General features: G+C 43.0%; 1 protein-coding gene across 1 annotated transcript in view; it reads left to right on the top strand.

The window, feature by feature from the left end:
- The window catches only part of cacna1ea (calcium channel, voltage-dependent, R type, alpha 1E subunit a), a 193,784-nt gene that overhangs the window by 16,274 nt on the left and 159,578 nt on the right, over positions 1-17,932 (top strand). The window contains exon 2 of the mRNA XM_080430496.1: positions 3,078-3,610. Coding sequence (XP_080286622.1) covers positions 3,111-3,610 — 500 coding nt within the window. The 5' untranslated portion in view covers positions 3,078-3,110. The remainder of the gene's footprint in view (positions 1-3,077; positions 3,611-17,932) is intronic.

Below are 17,932 nucleotides of genomic sequence, written 5' to 3'. Positions count from 1 at the left end.
GTTTACACTCTCTTACACTGTTCTATTTGAAATAAAGCTTATGCCAAAAAATAAAATAAAAAAGTATTTGAGGCTGCAAGAGACATTTATCAATAATGGCTGTTTTATAATAACTCATTGTGTTGGTCTCTTTTGTCTATTGTTGTAGCATAGACGTCAGATGCTACATGTCAAAAGCTTTTTTTCCTCCTGTTTCCTTTTTGCCACAAAAAGAACAATTCTCGTCCTTTGATTGGCAGTGCATTTTAAATAATAAATTAATATATAATAAACAGTGAGTACAACAACAGCAGGGCTCTAAGGATGGCAATATCGATCCACCACAAACCAATGGGTGACATCAATGCTAGTTCTGTCCACTTTAGTTTTTAATGCTATTTACTTGACCATTGGTCCTGATGTTTATTGACTATTCATGACATTTACTCCAGTCTTGACTTTGTAAGTTGCTCTGGATAAGAGCATCTGCTGAATGCCGTAATTGGTCATTTGTTATTTTTTCACTTTAAAGCTTTTGCTGTATTAATCGTCAATTGAATGAATATACCCCAACACACAATTCTGGCACTATAGCTAATTTTCTTAGTCTTGTTATTATACAGTCAGGAAATACTTCAAAGCATTAGGTCAGACACATTATCTTTTGGATAAATTGCTGTTTTATTTAAATAGTTTTCAACAAGTAGGGTGATGTATTCCGACCCCTTCTGTTCCTTTCATACACTTTATGCATTCATACATTCATACTTTTTGGGCAATTCTTATTTCAACAAATGCAGATGCTGGCCGTTAGCGCTCAGCATGATCCTACTTACTGGCCACAGTCTAACTGATAGTTTGCACTTGCAGGTTGTTTGATGTGTATTTCTATTTGAGTAGTCAGCTGACGTCAGAGAGCATTATATGGCCCCCACTAGTTTGCGCACAACCATTTCTGGCACATGATCACTAAATGCTGTTTTCCAAGGCTGGTGTGATCACCCAGGGCCGGACAGTGGAAACCACCATTACTTTTGCATCTTCATCATTGGCTGCTAATTAGAATAATTCAAGCATAGAATAAGTAAATCCTTTAATAATGAAACCTAGCAAAGAATGAGTCAATAATGTAATATGAATAATAAAGGTAAGTTTTGTGTTCATCAGACAATGATGGTTACTAATGGTTGTTTTTGATCCACTCAGTTGATCACCTTGGTAGACCAATCTGATCACCTGGTAGATCACAGCTAGAAGGTCCTGGGTTCGATTCCCGTGGGGGCGTGTCTTCTCCTCCACGCCATCAGCGCCCATGCCCTAGGTGGGGTTGGTGAAAGGGCCTTTCTGTGTGGAGTTTGCATATTCTCCCCGTGTCCTAGGGTTGTTAATACCCTCACAAAAACATGTAGTAATTCTGGTCACTATACTGCCACCCCCTGGTCAGCCGGGGCGCCTGATGGAGGGGAAGGGAACTGGTTGGAATAACGTGTTCCTTCCACACGCTACGTTCAACCAGGGAAACTCCCCCCTGTCAGGTGACTAGAAGGTCAGTTGGCTCTCATGCATTGAAGGAGGCATGAGCTCGGCCCTGGGCTCCCTAGGCTAGTGGGGGGAGTGTAGCGCCCAGGATCACTTAGAAAATTGGCACTGGGTGATAAAAGGGTTACAAAATCGTGGGATAAAAAAAATAAAAAGGAGGTGTTTGCCCATCCCTATTGTACAGCATCCTCATATAGATTATGTGTGTCTTTCCTTTTCTTAGATGTCTGAAACCACTGTAAGAGGCTTAAATGAACTGTATTTTTCAGTGTACTTAATTAATTCATGGATCACCTCAACCTCCCCTTCCCTCTTTACAATTATACCGTCAAGCAGGCATAGCACTGGCAATATTAAGCAATTATTTGTTTTGAAAACTGCATTATAGCTTAATTGGTTCTCATGCCTGGAGGGCTTGTAACTCACTGTGATAAACTAGCTGAGGATTGAATTTAGGCCATAGGCACTGCCTCAGTAGCCTCTGGAGATGAACAAATGCATGCTCACACAAGTTGAATCCCTTATGACTGAAGTATAATCTGACACCTAAACTAGAATGACTGAGCACCACCACCTCTAAGTGGAAATGATACAGCTATATCAAGGCCATATAAGTCCTATTTGTTCAGTGTGTCCCCAGGGGAAACTGAAGCAGTTCTTGTGAATTATTTACTTGGCAGTAAATATTTACTATTTATTTGCCAGCAAGTTCACTCAGCTCAACTTATACCATAGTATTATAATATTATTATTACTACTATAGTGCTGGGGAATATTTGTATGGTAGAGCTTGTGTAATTGAGAGATTTAATCCCACATACTTTTTTTCACCTGTATTTTACCAGGAATAGTCCCATCGAGATTACATTTTTATTTTGCAAGGGAGTCTAGGCGAAAACAGCAGCACAAAAAGGTTCACATAAAATTTACTTAAAACAGCCACATAAAACCCATATAAAACATGAGAGTACAGATTGGTGGCATTCAGTAACAGGACATGTGCAGACAGTGGTCATGTAGTTCATTATCCTGTTTTTAAAGTCCTCCATGCTGATAAGAGAGCCCAGTTTTAGGTGACTCTGTATACATAGTGTAGCTCACACCAAGACAAAGCTGCAAATGCATTAAAAGCTGTTTCACCAAAGAGTGTACGAGTTCAAGGAATAACGTACTGGTACATGAACTTTCCAATTGAACTCAGAGTAAAAGCACTAGTGGGCCTAGAAATCAATAAGGAACACAGATAAGAAGGCGGTTTGTGCAACACAGCCTTATAAAGAAAAATAGGCCAATGCTCCATTCTACAAGGAACAACCAACCTTGTCATACAACATGCAGTGATGTGTACGAAAACCCGAGTTTGAGAAAAATCGCTGTGCCGTAAATGCTAAACAGAATCTAACATTTTCAAGGAGGATGGGTTTGCATGCATACAGTTCACCATAATCAATTACTGATAAAAAAAAAACATTGCACAAACCAGATCTTCTTTGCCCACAAAGCAAAACAGCTTTCATTTCTGTAAAAGAAACCTCACTACTCCCTCTTTTCCTCCACAGCACTATGCTGAGATCTCTGGCCGTCACACCACCATGTTGGAACGGGGCTCCTGTTCGGTCAGCTCTCAGTCTCTGACGGGGGACCACGATGCCTCTGGGCTGCCTAGGGGCCAGAGAGAACCAGCTATTCCATCCGGGGGTATGGGGCTGGTGTGTGGTAGCAGCACCCCCATGCGCTACCTCGTACACCCTCCCCAGGAGGAGTGTGAGAGCTGGCAGAAGCACCGTGGAGGATTGGCTGGTGGGTCTGGAGGATTTCAGGGGCCCCAGAGCCTCTCGACCAGCTATGACACCCTCTACCTCCCACACGTGCCTGGACACCCCCCACCTCTACCCCAGCACCACCTTTCTCTGGATGTGTGTTCGGCGTTTGAAGGTGGAGCGGGATTGCTGGGGGTGGATGGCGACATGGCCGTAAGTCCTGGTATGATGAAGAGACGTCGTGGGGGCATGATCGAGCAGAGGGACATTGTGAAGGCTCACGAGTTTCACAAGATACAGAGCACACCACAGGCACGACGCAAGGAGTGGGAGTGAGTATTAAACTAATATATTGTCTTGCTCTGAAACACTAATGGGCTTGGGCTGCAGGTGGTTTCCTAAATGCCACCTTTATTAAACAACTTTTATGAGAAAGAAAGTTCAAATACATTTCCTTCCCCTTATAATGTTCTGGATGTATTTAATTTGTGCTCACAGCCTCCGGTGATCATTAGCGTCACGATAATTTAGCTGTGCAAAGTAGAAATCGCAAAATAGCTACAGTACATTAACAGTTGGCACCACTGCAAGATTTTGGATTGGAACACCTATACAACCTATAACTCATCTCAACTCAACTTCATTGTCACATCACAGCTTTACAGGTGTAAAAAAGTGTGTGAAATTCTGTGTGGTACAAGCTCCATCATTGCAGTTTCAAGAAAGGTCAAAAGACATCATACTGTATACTATATATATATATATATATATATATATATATATATACATATATATATATATATTAGGGGTGGGACGATATGGGTATCTCACGATACGATATCTGTGGCGATATTAGGCCCTCGATAACGATAACATCACAATATTCGATATATTGCGATATATTGCGATAGGCTATCACGATATATTGCATGCAATTTCACCAACGATATATCACGATAGTCCTTGTATTCAATTCATAAACTCTTAAAATAGCACCAAACAGTTCAAAATCATCTTTACACAAATACGGAGTCGAAAAAACAACGTATCACAAAAAAAGAAAACGGCAGTATATCGATTATTTATTGCGTGAGAAAGTATCGATATATCGTCCCACCCCTAATACATATATATACATAAGGGATGGACCTTCCATAAGGAAGGGACTGCACACTCCAGAGAACAGAGATGGACAACTTACTACTGCATAAAGTTTCGTTTCGCCGTGCTAGCACCTGACAAAGCTCACGGCGAAACGCGTCGTGCTAATCACTTTATGCAGAAGTAAGTTGTCCATCTCTGTTCTCTGGAGTGTGCAGTCCCTTCCTTATGGAAGGTCCATCCCTTTCTTACAGTATATATATATTTATATATATATAGAGAGAGAAAATAATTTACGCAATTACACGCATGCGCAGAATGACCAGCTCCTCTATTATCTGATAGATGATAGGCTGATAGATCCACACAATGATCCAAACGAGATGGAAAGAGAATCTGGATGGGGAAAAAACACAAGTCGGTTATTGTCAGAAAAGGCAATGCAATTTGCGTAGCGGCTCAAATCACAGGGTGAGAGTGAGAGAGACAGAGAAAGAGCGAGAGAGAGAGAGAGAATAAAATAATCTAGAGAGTAATTTTTTATCTTTCCGTTCCCACAAAAATATGTAGAGGTGTAGTTACGAATGGTGATTAATCGTGACTAATTCATTAATTATTAATCAGTGAATAATCAGATTCAAACTTGTAATCATTTGACAGCCCTAACATTAAGCAACTTAAGCAGAATGGCAAAACTGAGCTCAAGAGAGGTGAAAATACAGAATAATAAATTAATTAATTACAGTGACCTACGTCAAAGTTTAAAATTCCAGTGTAACTCCTTGCCTTAAAAAAATACTCCAGTCCAGACTAGAGATGTGTGTATTCACAAATTTGGATACTGTATCTCCTAAAACGTGTTTACTAAGGCCTGGTCGCGTGCCAATGTACACGTCGATACAACCAAGCTTGTAGATCAGTTATTTTTGGTGTATGACACCCGCTGTTTAGTAGCGGAGCGGCTAAATGCTTTTTTTCTGGCAGAATCTTTCAATTTATGATACAAGCGTGAAAATTGGCATGAGCAGTCTCCATGGGTCACTTGACAAGAAAATTGTCCGAGGCAGTTGTAATTTCAAGATGGTGGTCATTTTTCAAGATGGCCGACATCTTAGTGGGCAGTTAAGTGATATGATGGTTTATTTGGTGATACAAGCACGAAAATTGGCATGAATAGTCTCTGTGGGTCACTTGACAATAGGCCACCCACAGCTACTTGACATTTCAACATGGCGGCCATTTTTCAAGATGGCCAACACTTTAGTGGAGCAATTAAGTTATATAATGGTTTATTTGGTGATACAAGCATGAAAATTGATATGAGCAGTCTCTGTGGGTCACTTGACAATATGCCACCCACAGCTACTTGAAATTTCAAGATGGCGGCCATTTTTCAAGATGGCCGACACTTTAGTGGAGTATTAAAGTTATATAATGGTTCATTTGGTGATACAAGCATGACAATTGGCATGTGCAGTCTCTGTGGGTCACTTGACAATAAGCCACCCACAGCTACTTTAAATTTCAAGATGGCGGCCATTTTTTAAGATGAAAAACCACCACAGTTAAGCTTAAGAAATCATTTAGTTGGTGATACAAGCATGAAAATTGCCATGAGCCGTCTCAAAAGGTCATTTGACAAGAAACCCCACAACCACCACTTGAAATTTCAAGATGACTTTCGTCCGCCATGTGGATCTTTAAATGATACCTTTTCTCATAGAAATGTATTGGGTTCCTCAAAAAGCTCTGTCAAGAGAGGTTGTTTGACTGTGTTTTGTCTGACTCCTCGCCCACGACCTGTCCAGTTTGGTAAAACCTGTCAGGAGTTGCCTCCCACTGGCATAGCTCTCAGGGTTCACTGAGGTACTCAAGCTCCCTTACCACGACACGGTAACAGTCACAAGGGAGTTTTTTTTTTTTTAAACTAACAGCCATTACATGTGTCAAATAAATACTAAGAGATGGGGGAACAAAAAATATGACTAATAAATTAGCACAGTTGAGGTGCTGATTAGCACAGTTGTGGTGCTGAACGGACAGTGCTCCAAAATTATAATTGAGCAATGGCTAATACTGAATGGCAGTAGCCACGGAACCATGACAAACTATAGTAAGGAACTAAACTGAAAATGTGCTTCACTGTTACGTATGGCAGTGGAAAGCAGTGGAAGCAATGTTACAAAGTAACAACTGAAAATTACACACTAATAGACTGGTGACAAAGTAAAACATGATGCACCGATGTGGCGAGGGGAAGCCGAGCCATAGGCCTACACTTGAAAACAAAGAGGACAACGGGGAAAAACTCTGGCAAAATAAACATGCAAATAGGTTCTAGCAGGGGCAACTACATAGGCATGTGCAACTGAGTCCATATTTGAAGCACTTACACCTTCCAGTACATGCCTTGGTGCACCCACATTTGGTCAACTCCCAACAACTCTCCGCAATAGGTGGAAGTGGAGTCCAGAAGACTTTCCACTTCTCGTCCTGTTCCACCCATCCCCAGTCAGATGGGCTCGGCATTTGTGGATGTCACTTCAATGCCTGTCCCCACACGTATCCAGCCTCATAAGAAGCACGTTTGGCATGCTCTTTGAGTGCTGCTTGAGTTGGTGGGATCAAGTCATAATGTCTTTGCTTTCTGGCAAAGAGATCAAGCCTGGCCTCGTTCACAGTTGTGACATCGCTGGACCTGTCATACATGAGCACAACAAATCTCTCCAAAGCTTGCAGGTCACTATCCTCCACTGCAGAGGGACATTCGCTGAGTGTTGCAAATGTGTTTGACACCTCATCACACACGTCCCATGTGGCGAGGGGTTTATCCTTTTACCACCTTTTACCAAGCACTTTGATGTATGGGATACAACTAAGTTCGTGCCTTAACCCTACACTTAGTCCGATCGTTCATCCAATGCCATTTAAATCCCGTGCGATCTGTACACCATCCGGTTAACTAAAACCCCATTAACCTTGGCTCGGCTCTCCCGCGCTGGCACAACCTGTCAATTCAGGTGCGGCTATCTAATTGTTTTGGGGTAAATTAGACAGCATTTGGGATACTAACTTTCAATTAGCTGACATTGAACCCCACTCTGAGTTTAACAGCAGTGATATCACCAGTGTGCCCTGGTAGTGCAGATATTCACTCTTATCTAATCTATCTATGATCAACAAATCAACACAACTGTATTGTGATGTGTTAAAAGTTGTTCTTTAGCATAATAACAATAATCGTATAATTGTCCTTAATGAAAAAAAATACATACATTTCTATGAGAAAATGTATCTTTTGAGGATCCAGGGGGTGGCCATCTTGAAAATAGAAATTTCAAGTGGCTGGGAGTGTTTTCTTGTCAAGCAACCCTTAGAGATTGCTCATGCCAATTGTAATGCTTGTATCACCAAATAAACCATTATATAACTTAATTGCTCCACTAAAGTGTTGGCCATCTTTAAAAATGGCCGCCATCTTGAAATTTCAAGTAGCTGTGGGTGGCCTATTGTCAAGTGACCCACAGAGACTGCTCATGCCAATTTTCATGCTTGTATCACCAAATAAACCATTATATAACTTAATTGCTCCACTAAAGTGTTGGCCATCTTGAAAAATGGCCGCCATCTTGAAATTTCAAGTAGCTGTGGGTGGCCTATTGTCAAGTGACCCACAGAGACTGCTCATGCCAATTTTCATGCTTGTATCACCAAATAAACCATCATATCACTTAACTGCACACTAAGGTGTCGGCCATCTTGAAAAATGGCCGCCATCTTGAAATTACAACTGCCTCGGACAATTTTCTTGTCAAGTGACCCATGGAGACTGCTCATGCCAATTTTCACGCTTGTATCATAAATTGAAAGATCGTAGCACTTATCTGCTCCGCTATAGCTCCTCTATCCCGCTGTGCTTTCTCTGGATGATTAGTTGTTGGATGAGAGAAGCTGACAGAAATTACCTAAGATAAATGCATGTCTCTTTTCATCTCATTACATTTTTCATCCCAATCAGTGATGCATGAGGAGTTTACTGAACCAAAATTAAGAGAACGTTTACCCCTGAATCTTGAATCCTGAGGTTCAGCTGTGCTAAACTATGTTACAGTCGGATCAATAGAAGCAGACAGATGTCCTCACACGCCTGTGTGTGTGTGTGTGTGTGTGTGTGTGTGTGTGTGTGTGTGTGTGTGTGCGTGTGTGCGTGTGTGCGTGCGTGCGTGCGTGCGTGCGTGCGTGCGTGCGTGCGTGCGTGCGTGCGTGCGTGCGTGCGTGCGTGCGTGCGTGCGTGCGTGCGTGTGTGTGTGCTGTTAACCTGCGCTAGTGTGTGCAAGTTTATGCATGCATGCATGCACAGTAAGAGTATTTATTGGCTCCCTGCAGTGCAGTGGAGTTTCTGGCTGATTAGTAGAGTGACACCATGGCTTCCCTTCTCTGCCAAAGCTCCTAACTTGTGGGGTGTCACCTCTGGTGGTGCTGGCACCCTCTGTGGCACCCTGCTTCCTTACCCACGGGCACCGGATGCCACATATTACGTTGAGTGACTAGGGGATTGGTAGAGTGCCACATCCCATGGGAAAAAGAGACAGGGTTGGAGAGGAAGAGGCGGGGAAGAAGGAGAGAGAATTAATGCTGGTGTAGAGGATATGGAGGAGGAAGATCAAGTGAATGAATAGCAGTTATTGTTGTGGGAGTGGGAGTACCAGTGACAACCAGGAACAGACTGGGTGACGACCACGAAGAGTGTGGTGACATCTGGAGAGACAGAGAGACGGCGACCCGGGGTGGAGAAGGTTGGCAGCCCAAACCACTTCTTCCAAAAGCTACAGACAGCAGTAAATCCATCAAGGCAAAATGAGATGTTTATGCCCAGCAGCAACGACGACGCAACGCACAGAAGAAGGCTCACTTCTGGTCAGACGGAGGAGGAGCCAAGCCCGGAGGCAACCCACAGTGCCTAGAGCCTCCTAGCGTCGCCATCACCTGCTGCTAACGTCTCACCAGCCACCCCAAGCCCCCAAGAGATAGTGAGGGCAGTAGCATGCCACTTGGACACAGGCCGGGGTCTGATCAGCCTTGGTCGGGTCGCCTGGAGCAGGGTGTCTGTTGCAAGACCCGAAACATCCAGTGACTCCAAGAAACAACACTTATGATAATGTCCAAGTTTGTGCATCAGTTGATGTTTTATTAACTGTGGAGAACAAGTTTGTACTTTGTATCTCCTCCTTTTTATGGTATTGATTTCAGACATAAACCAATGTCAAGATAATGTCAAGTGATTTGATTTACTCTGCCCCTTTTGATGAATGCAAAAGGTAGCACATGATCGTGATTGACGGTGAATACAGGTGACAGGACACTTTCTGATCATTGGCCCCGATTCACTAAGCGATTTACGACCATACTTTGTACGTACCGGCATTTAAGACATATCCTACACCTGCAGTCAGATTCATGAAAGTTTTTTGGTCTGTGTTTTGTGCGTCAGGTGCGCACGTTCTCAGGTCAGCCCCGAGGCCAGGGCTGAAATGTGCGTATGTCTTTAGAATGCTTTATTCTTCATGCCAAAATCAATTACAACAGTGGCAAACCTCAAATAAAACATTTGTCAACACATATATATATATAAATAAAAAAAAAGTCAAACGATGTATTGCTTGTAGCCTATGCATAATATAGACATGATGTAGATTCCGCTTTTTATTTATTTTCTAGGCTATCAGTTGCATTTAGAGCTGAATTATTAGGTCCCTCAGTGTGTTTGCCAGCGGGCCATCTCAGCCAAAGTGTCACGTAATGATGAAAATAGGCTATGATGCCTTAATGAAATGCCTTAAAAAAATAATTTGTAGGCTAATAGCCTACAGTAGGCTAATCTACTGTATATTGATCACATGAACGCCACACACAACAGCCTAATACATTTTACCATCTGATGAGGAAACTATAGTGGATGAAAGCTGTGTCCAGAAGATCCATTCCACATTCCGATGTAGGACAGTGATATATTAATAAAAAAATAACTAATTTAATCAATAAGTAATCAATAAGCTCTGGTCCATAATCGGATAGCAGCGTTCCACTTGCATGCCCTGGATTTATTTTCAACATCATCTTTTCACCTCGGTAAACGTGAGCAATGTTCAATAGAAAAAAAGAAAAAAAAAATATTTCCAGGTTATTAGTCTATTATTTGCTGGCGGGGTTAAACCTTGTAAACATTACACATTACGTTCAGCTGATCCATCGTGCAATAGTGGGATGTTCAAGTTCTCTGTCAGTGTCAAGGCAATGCGGCCGACATCTGTAAGTTTGGACGAGAAGTTAAACTCCCAGCTCCGGTGTTGCCAGATGTTGTGAGAGAAATAAGCAACCAGGTCTATGAAAATAAGCCCAAAAGAAGCTAGCCATATGAGAACTGTAAACCTATATATATATATACACTGTATACATTGAAATGATATACTGTAGTGTATATGTTACAGGGTGAATGGAGAACCAGGGTGATTGAAGAAGGCTCGCTCGTTTTTACCACCCACCCAGCAATTGTGTAGAAGGAACACTAGAGGGAGCCACAAGCCAGGCTTGTGCACAAGCATACGGCCGTGACCACACACACACACACAGTCACACACACACGCGCGCGCACGCGCATGCGCATGCGCTCATGCTTTCAATGGACTGTTAAGATACTTTTATTGTGTTCTGCTGGCTTTTGTTTTTGTTTCTCCCTGACACACACACACACACACACACACACACACACACACACACACACACACACACACACACACACACACACACACACACACACACACACACACACACACACACACACACACACAGTGATCCATGAAAAGAACTATTCTGTCCCTATCGGTTTACAACTCGAACGGCGCTGTGTCGACTAGTAGAGCATCGGCCGGTCAGCGCGGGCACTCGCGCCTTGAGGCGCGAGGGCGCGCCTCCTCGGCCTCAAGCTCTACTAAGTCGGCGCGCCTCAGTCATGGACAAGCGTGTGCGTGTGAACGTGTGTTCAGCGTTCCCCTAGCGTAGCTTCCTGGTTGCTATGTGGGGGGGAACAACAAAAGACAGGTCCGCGTCGCATCAAAGCCCCGCCTCTTGGCGCCGCGTTCTCCTTCTCCTCCTCGGAGGAGGAGAAGGAGAAGGAGGAGGAGGAGCTCCTCCTCGCGAGCCTCGAGTAATAAACCCCCGCCTCGCAGCGCCGCGTCCTCCTTCTCCTCCTCCTCCTCGCGAGCCTCTCTAATAAACCCTGTCTCGAAAAGCCCCGCATCGCCCCGAAGCCCCGTGCCTAAAAACAAGCGCTCTGTCTTCAATCACCCTGGCTCTCCAAACACCCTGTGACATATACATTGGAGATAGCCGATCTACAAGCCAATCTACAAGCTCAAAGCGCTTCGTGATGCGTTGTGAGCTTGTAGATCTGCTATTTACAAAAAAAAAACTTGAAATAAAATGTGGAATATTTGGAAGATTTTTTAAACATTCTAACAACACAAATCTGGTAAGGGGCTCCAGCTGGCACAACACATTTTCAGATGGGGCTTATAGGGATAAATTAGCCTACATATTAACTTGGGGGTCCATGACATAAAAATATTTGAGAACCACCGGTTAAAATAATTGAACAATTGTGAAGCAAGCCCAAATAATGAACTACACTTTAGAAACAAGCCCAAAAAACCTCACCCCACAGCTACCAATATTTACAAGCAACTTTACAGAAAAATAAGCCCAAATTCGCTTATAATAAGCGGACATGGCAACACTGTTCAGTAAAGTGACAGATTTGATCAGAGACAAACTGCTGAGTCACGGTTCACGCCTTTTATGGTGCAAAATGGGGCGTGCAGCAATGTAAATGAACCTCTCGGGATCTTCACGCCCAGCTGGCTGTCATTATAATATAGACCTGGTCATACGCACGTCTCTGTGATGATATACGAACCCCTTTGAGAATTGCACGTCAGTTTGTGAGTACCAAAAATACAACCTCCTTTACGAACTTTATTTACCCCATATTTACGACCCTCTTTGTGAATCGGGGCCAGTGACATTTTGCATCATTTAAATTAGAGATGCATTTAAAGAGATGCATGAGGTAACTGATCTATAAGCTTACAACGCTTCACATCACCACATTATTACACAATGTTACCGATGTGGATTTGATATTTATTTTTCCATTTATGCATCAGCTCAAGTCTGGTTGCGCAACACGTCGCCGGCCGGCAGGCACTGAAAGTAGCAGGTCTACAAGCTCACAATATGGTATTACATGTTTGTGAGCTTGTAGATCTGCTACTTTCAGTAGCAGATGCACAAATCAGTCTTTAACAGCCAAAGAAGTTTCAACAGAGCACATTCCAATTCAATGCCGGAATAGCTCATTTATACAAATCAATACAACATTAATTAACTAGCTGCTCATCCTTGATCCATTTCATTAGGATAGCAGCAGCATAATATAAAACCAAAACAGCCAGGTCTTAGAACCAACAGAGAGAGACACTGACCGACTCGAAGACCGGACTGTGCCGCGAGTGACCTGTCCTTGGTGATAATAATAACGCAGATTAATGACAATCTGAATCTGGATGTATTTATTTAAGTGAGCTGCTCTTTACAACACAGTGCATGCGCTGCAGGCACAGTAGTCATGAAGTGCGGGGCTGAAGGGCATTCCCATTGTCTGGGAAGACGTTGCCATGGCAATACTGGCAATAATGACGGCGGAGGCCATGCACCTGGAAGCTGCATAGTACAAGTTTTTGTTGTCTTTGTTTAGGTTGTCTTTATTTGCAGCCTCTGTCCCTGCCCACCAGGAATTAAGACTTTTCAGTCTCACGGACAGTTCTTTTATTTAATTATTTTATTTATTTAGGTTGTATTATGGCACTGAACAAAATGCCAGAGGGCAAATACGTAGAAGTACATTAAGTCTTAACACTACTAATGAGAACGGACATGTAGAATTTGTTCACAGCAAAAAATATATCAACGCACACTCCATACTGCAGAATGTATTTAAAATGTATTTATAATTCATTGACATGAACAAATCCGGTTCTAATTAGCAGCACCTAGTGACAGTTAATTAATTCATTAACAGGAAACAAGGAAGATTTTTCTGTTTTTGCAGTCTCCATTATTTGTCAATAATGGAGAAGTTAGCCGTGGTATAAGCGAGATAACAATTTGAGTCAGGCCTGATTCATGCTGTGCACTGGTGTCGTGATGTGAGCTTGCAGATCACCTATTTTAGGTGCACGACGAAATGTGCTACCGAGTTTAAATCAGGTGTCAGTTAGTTATGAGAAAATGACCATGCTTCAGGGGGATAAATCACCCTCTGCTTCACCTCCCTGCATGTCATGCAGCTATTTGATCATAATAACTGACTAGCACATTATCCCTTAGATATTGAGTGACACGTGGCCCTGGTCATTATTGAAAATGAGAACTGGGTCTCAATTCATTTACTTGGTTAAATAAAGGCTAAATAAATAGCCTGCAATTATTGTGTGTGTGGAGGTGGGGGCATGTATGGCACAGTATGGCTGTGTGTGATTGTGTATTTGCATTGTCCATGTACAGTGTTGCAGGTGGTGACCTGGAAAACCAGCCTCTTGGAAGGTCCTGTTGATAGTAATAATAGTGCTTTGAATTGGCATAACATGCTAGTAATGCCAGTAAAGACAGCTGGGATTTATCCTTCTACTGATTGACACAGGATACGTTTTGGATCAGTCAACTGGAGCAATTATTAGTAGTTATAGATATAGATATATAGATATAGTTCTGGATTATATTCAACTGTGTGTGTGTGTGTGTGTGTGTGTGTGTGTGTGTGTGTGTGTGTGTGTGTGTGTGTGTGTGTGTGTGTGTGTGTGTGTGTGTGCGTGCGTGCGTGCGTGCGTGCGTGCGTGCGTGCGTGCGTGCGCGCGTGTGTGTGTGTGGGGGTGTGTGTGGGTGTGAGAGAGAAAGACAGTGACAAAAATAGATAAAGCACACCTGTGGCCAGAAACGAATTGCAGTGGGTAATGGCTATCAATCTTAACTTTGAAAATAATTATAACCTCAGAGAAAAAGTTGGCAGGAAGGACATACACACACACACACACACACACACACACACACACACACACACACACACACACACACACACACACACACACACACACACACACACACACACACACACACACACACACACACACACACACACACACACACACACACGCAAGCACGTAAGCACGTAGGCAGGCAGGCAGGCAGGCAGGTAGGCACGCGCGTGCGCGCACGCACACACACACACACACACACACACACACACACACACACACACACACACACACACACACACACACACACACACACACACACACACACACACACACGCAAGCACGTAAGCACGTAGGCAGGCAGGCAGGCAGGCAGGTAGGCACGCGCGTGCGCGCACGCACACACACACACACACACACACACACACACACACACACACACACACACACACACACACACACACACACACACACACACACACACACACACACACACACAGTATGGCTATCTAATGCCTGGGTACTAGTGATGAGCGGGCCGACCCGTAACCCGAGGGTCCCACGGGTCAACCCGCGGGTGGTCGAGTCAGGATTTCAGAGGCAATTATGCGGGCTGCGGGTGAGCAGGTCAGCCGCTCTCTTCACGCAAAAAAAAAAAACTATTTTGAACAACATGCTTGTTTATTTAGCCCATGACAATGTTGAGCTACTGTAGACATTTAAAGCGACTTTGGGTACTTAAAAGAGCGCTATATAAATCTGAGCTATTATGATGATGATTATCTTTTTTTTTCGACCGCGGGTCGCGGGCGGGTTGAGCCATAGATTTATATATGGGTTCGCGGGGCGGGTTGAGGCGGGTTGGGTTCCGTGGCGGGGCGGGGCGGGGCGGCTCATGAAAAAACCTGACCCGCACATCACTACTGGGTACAATAAATCTTGTTTTTGCCTCATTCTGTCTGTCTGTCTGTCTAGCAGGATATCTCCAAAAGTTATCAACAGACTTGTGTGAAACCTTTGTGGAGAGATTTGCCATGTCAGTGTCATCATGTCATCCAGCCTTAGCCATGGTCACAATCTAATACCACTCTGGCCATCTTATTAAGATCCCTGGTCTACAACCTCAGGTCTGTGTCTCCAGCAGGTGATCTAGTACAATGGTCATATCCCCAGTGCCCTAAAAAGTGACAGACTGTCCCACTGAGCCATAGTCGTCTATTAGACCTCCGTCTAAAACTGGGTTATAATTGGTCTAACAGTGAAAGTTTTTTAGCGGTCTAGGCTTAGCCTAGACGTTGATTAGCTGTTTTTTAAGCGTCTATATATAGACGTCTATATTATAGACGTCATTTCAACGTCTATAATATAGACGGTCTATAAATAGACGCTTAAAAAACAGCTAATCAACCCGCTAAAAAACTTTCACTGTTAGACCAATTATAACCCCGTTTTAGCCTAGCCCTTAGACGTATTTTAGACGTCTAATAGCCCGAAAAATGCTCAGTGGGGTCAGTGTGGACCATATAACAAAACCTCAACGCTACATGCCAACGACCAAAAGCAATTGTAGCAACTGAACTAATGGCACCATATGCTGTATACATGAGTCATTAAACTTGACTGGATTATCGAGAAGGCGTTTGAATCCTTGACACAAAAACAATTCTCAGCTTGCTCTGCTCTTCCCCTAAAAATGACTTATTTCTTCTGGTAAACAACTTAGTCATGTTGTCCCTACAGTCTGTGAAATGTTGTATTTAGAAGCACAGCTTGAGCACTAATAAGAGATTGTGGCATCACATTTCCCTGACAGGTTTCAGAGTTTCTAGAGAGCAGTTTTTAGGGAGTGATTCATATGTGATTGATATGAAGGTATGCATCATCAGTCTCTAAAACAGCCGTTTTCAAAAATGTCTGTGAAGCTATTAATGCAGTTAATGAGATCGAGTAGGTGTGACACTGTCTGTGAGCTAATTGTGGCATATTGTGCAACAGAGTACCATGGTGAAATGTTCCATGGTTCCGATGTTTGACAGCTGTGAAACCCTATTAGTCTATCAAGTGCCTTTTGTGAATCCACCCAGGCTATGAAAATCCCTTAAAAATTCATAGAATGCACCCAATTGAAAATGGCATATGCTGTGAGATCAGATATAGGCATGACATTTTTAAGCTTTAAAATTAAGCCCAAACAACATTCCTACATTCACCCTCATTTTGATAGACCTTGTTGAAATTCATTCACCAGAGGCAGCACAGCAGGTACGTACAGATACAGTGTAAAAGAAGTACTGTACAGCAACAGTACAACTTAATGCAAGAAAATTTTGAAAAATACAATATGCAAATATAATCAATGTAGCTTGTGATTTATATTCTCATAGAAGCACAGCAGCATTAAGGACAGATAAAAGTGAATGACGTCCTGCACAGATTATTGAATAAATTTCAAAATTGTGAGCAGCCTACAACAGGAAAGTTAACAAATCAAATAATGTTCAAACGGGTAGTCTACAGCATAAGACGATGGGGCTTGCACTTATGTCGATAATTGAATCGTAGTTCAAACCTTCAGTTAAATATCTGTCAAACGCTAGGAGACAAAGAACTTTAATGTGACTCATTTCAGTGAAGGTGTTGAGGGCGTGAATTGCTGCCCTGCCTGCCCACTTGTCCAGTCTTTTGTTAAGCAATAGCAATCGCCTAATCACCGTGGCAGCACTCTTAAACAGAAATGTACATGCAATTTGTGACACTCCAACAGTATGGACACGTTTGGAGTAGTTGTTAGGGGGAGGTGATTTGTGTCCATCTTTCGTTAAGCAGATATGTCGGGGGGGGCAGTCTTTCAGGAACAGGTAAGAGCTCATTTGGGCAGGCAGACGTTTCTGCTGTAAAGCTAGAGTAGGTACACAATAGCTAGCTAGAAACAGCATCACAAAAACACCATCGGAGAAAATGACAGTATACGACAGTATACAGTACACTCAATACAGTATCCTGCACTATGCAGAAACAAATACACACAATAACAGTCATTGCATTATCAAGCACTGAGTGTAAACAAATACACACAATCATAGAATACACTGATATCAATACAGTGTCAACAGTATTGACAGTACAATAACCGCACACTACAGTTTTATTGAGGAATAGAATACACTGATGGTATTACAGTCTCCGTGCAGTATGTCAGAGTCAGTGTCTGTACAGTAATTGTACCGGTGTTACTCCATAGTTATTAGTCTATTGATTGACCATCATATGTATGTCCTCATGGCAAGAAGGACTGACCAAGTCTATTGCACTTCTACCGGAGGTTTGCTTGCTCACTTTCTCTACTTTCCCTTCGTCGAGGGGGTGGAAGGTGTTGACCATGACCGCTTCCAGGTTCCTCACTGTTCTCACCTTCGCCACCTCCTCCACCCCATCCAGTGTAGTACCTCATTTATATATATCATA

The sequence above is a fragment of the Gymnoscopelus braueri genome, assembly GCF_963280865.1.
Source record: "Gymnoscopelus braueri genome assembly, chromosome: 6".
In the NCBI taxonomy this organism is placed as follows: Eukaryota; Metazoa; Chordata; class Actinopteri; order Myctophiformes; family Myctophidae; genus Gymnoscopelus; species Gymnoscopelus braueri.
The sequence above is the reverse complement of the archived record's forward strand: the minus strand, read 5'-3'. Positions and strand labels throughout refer to the sequence as shown.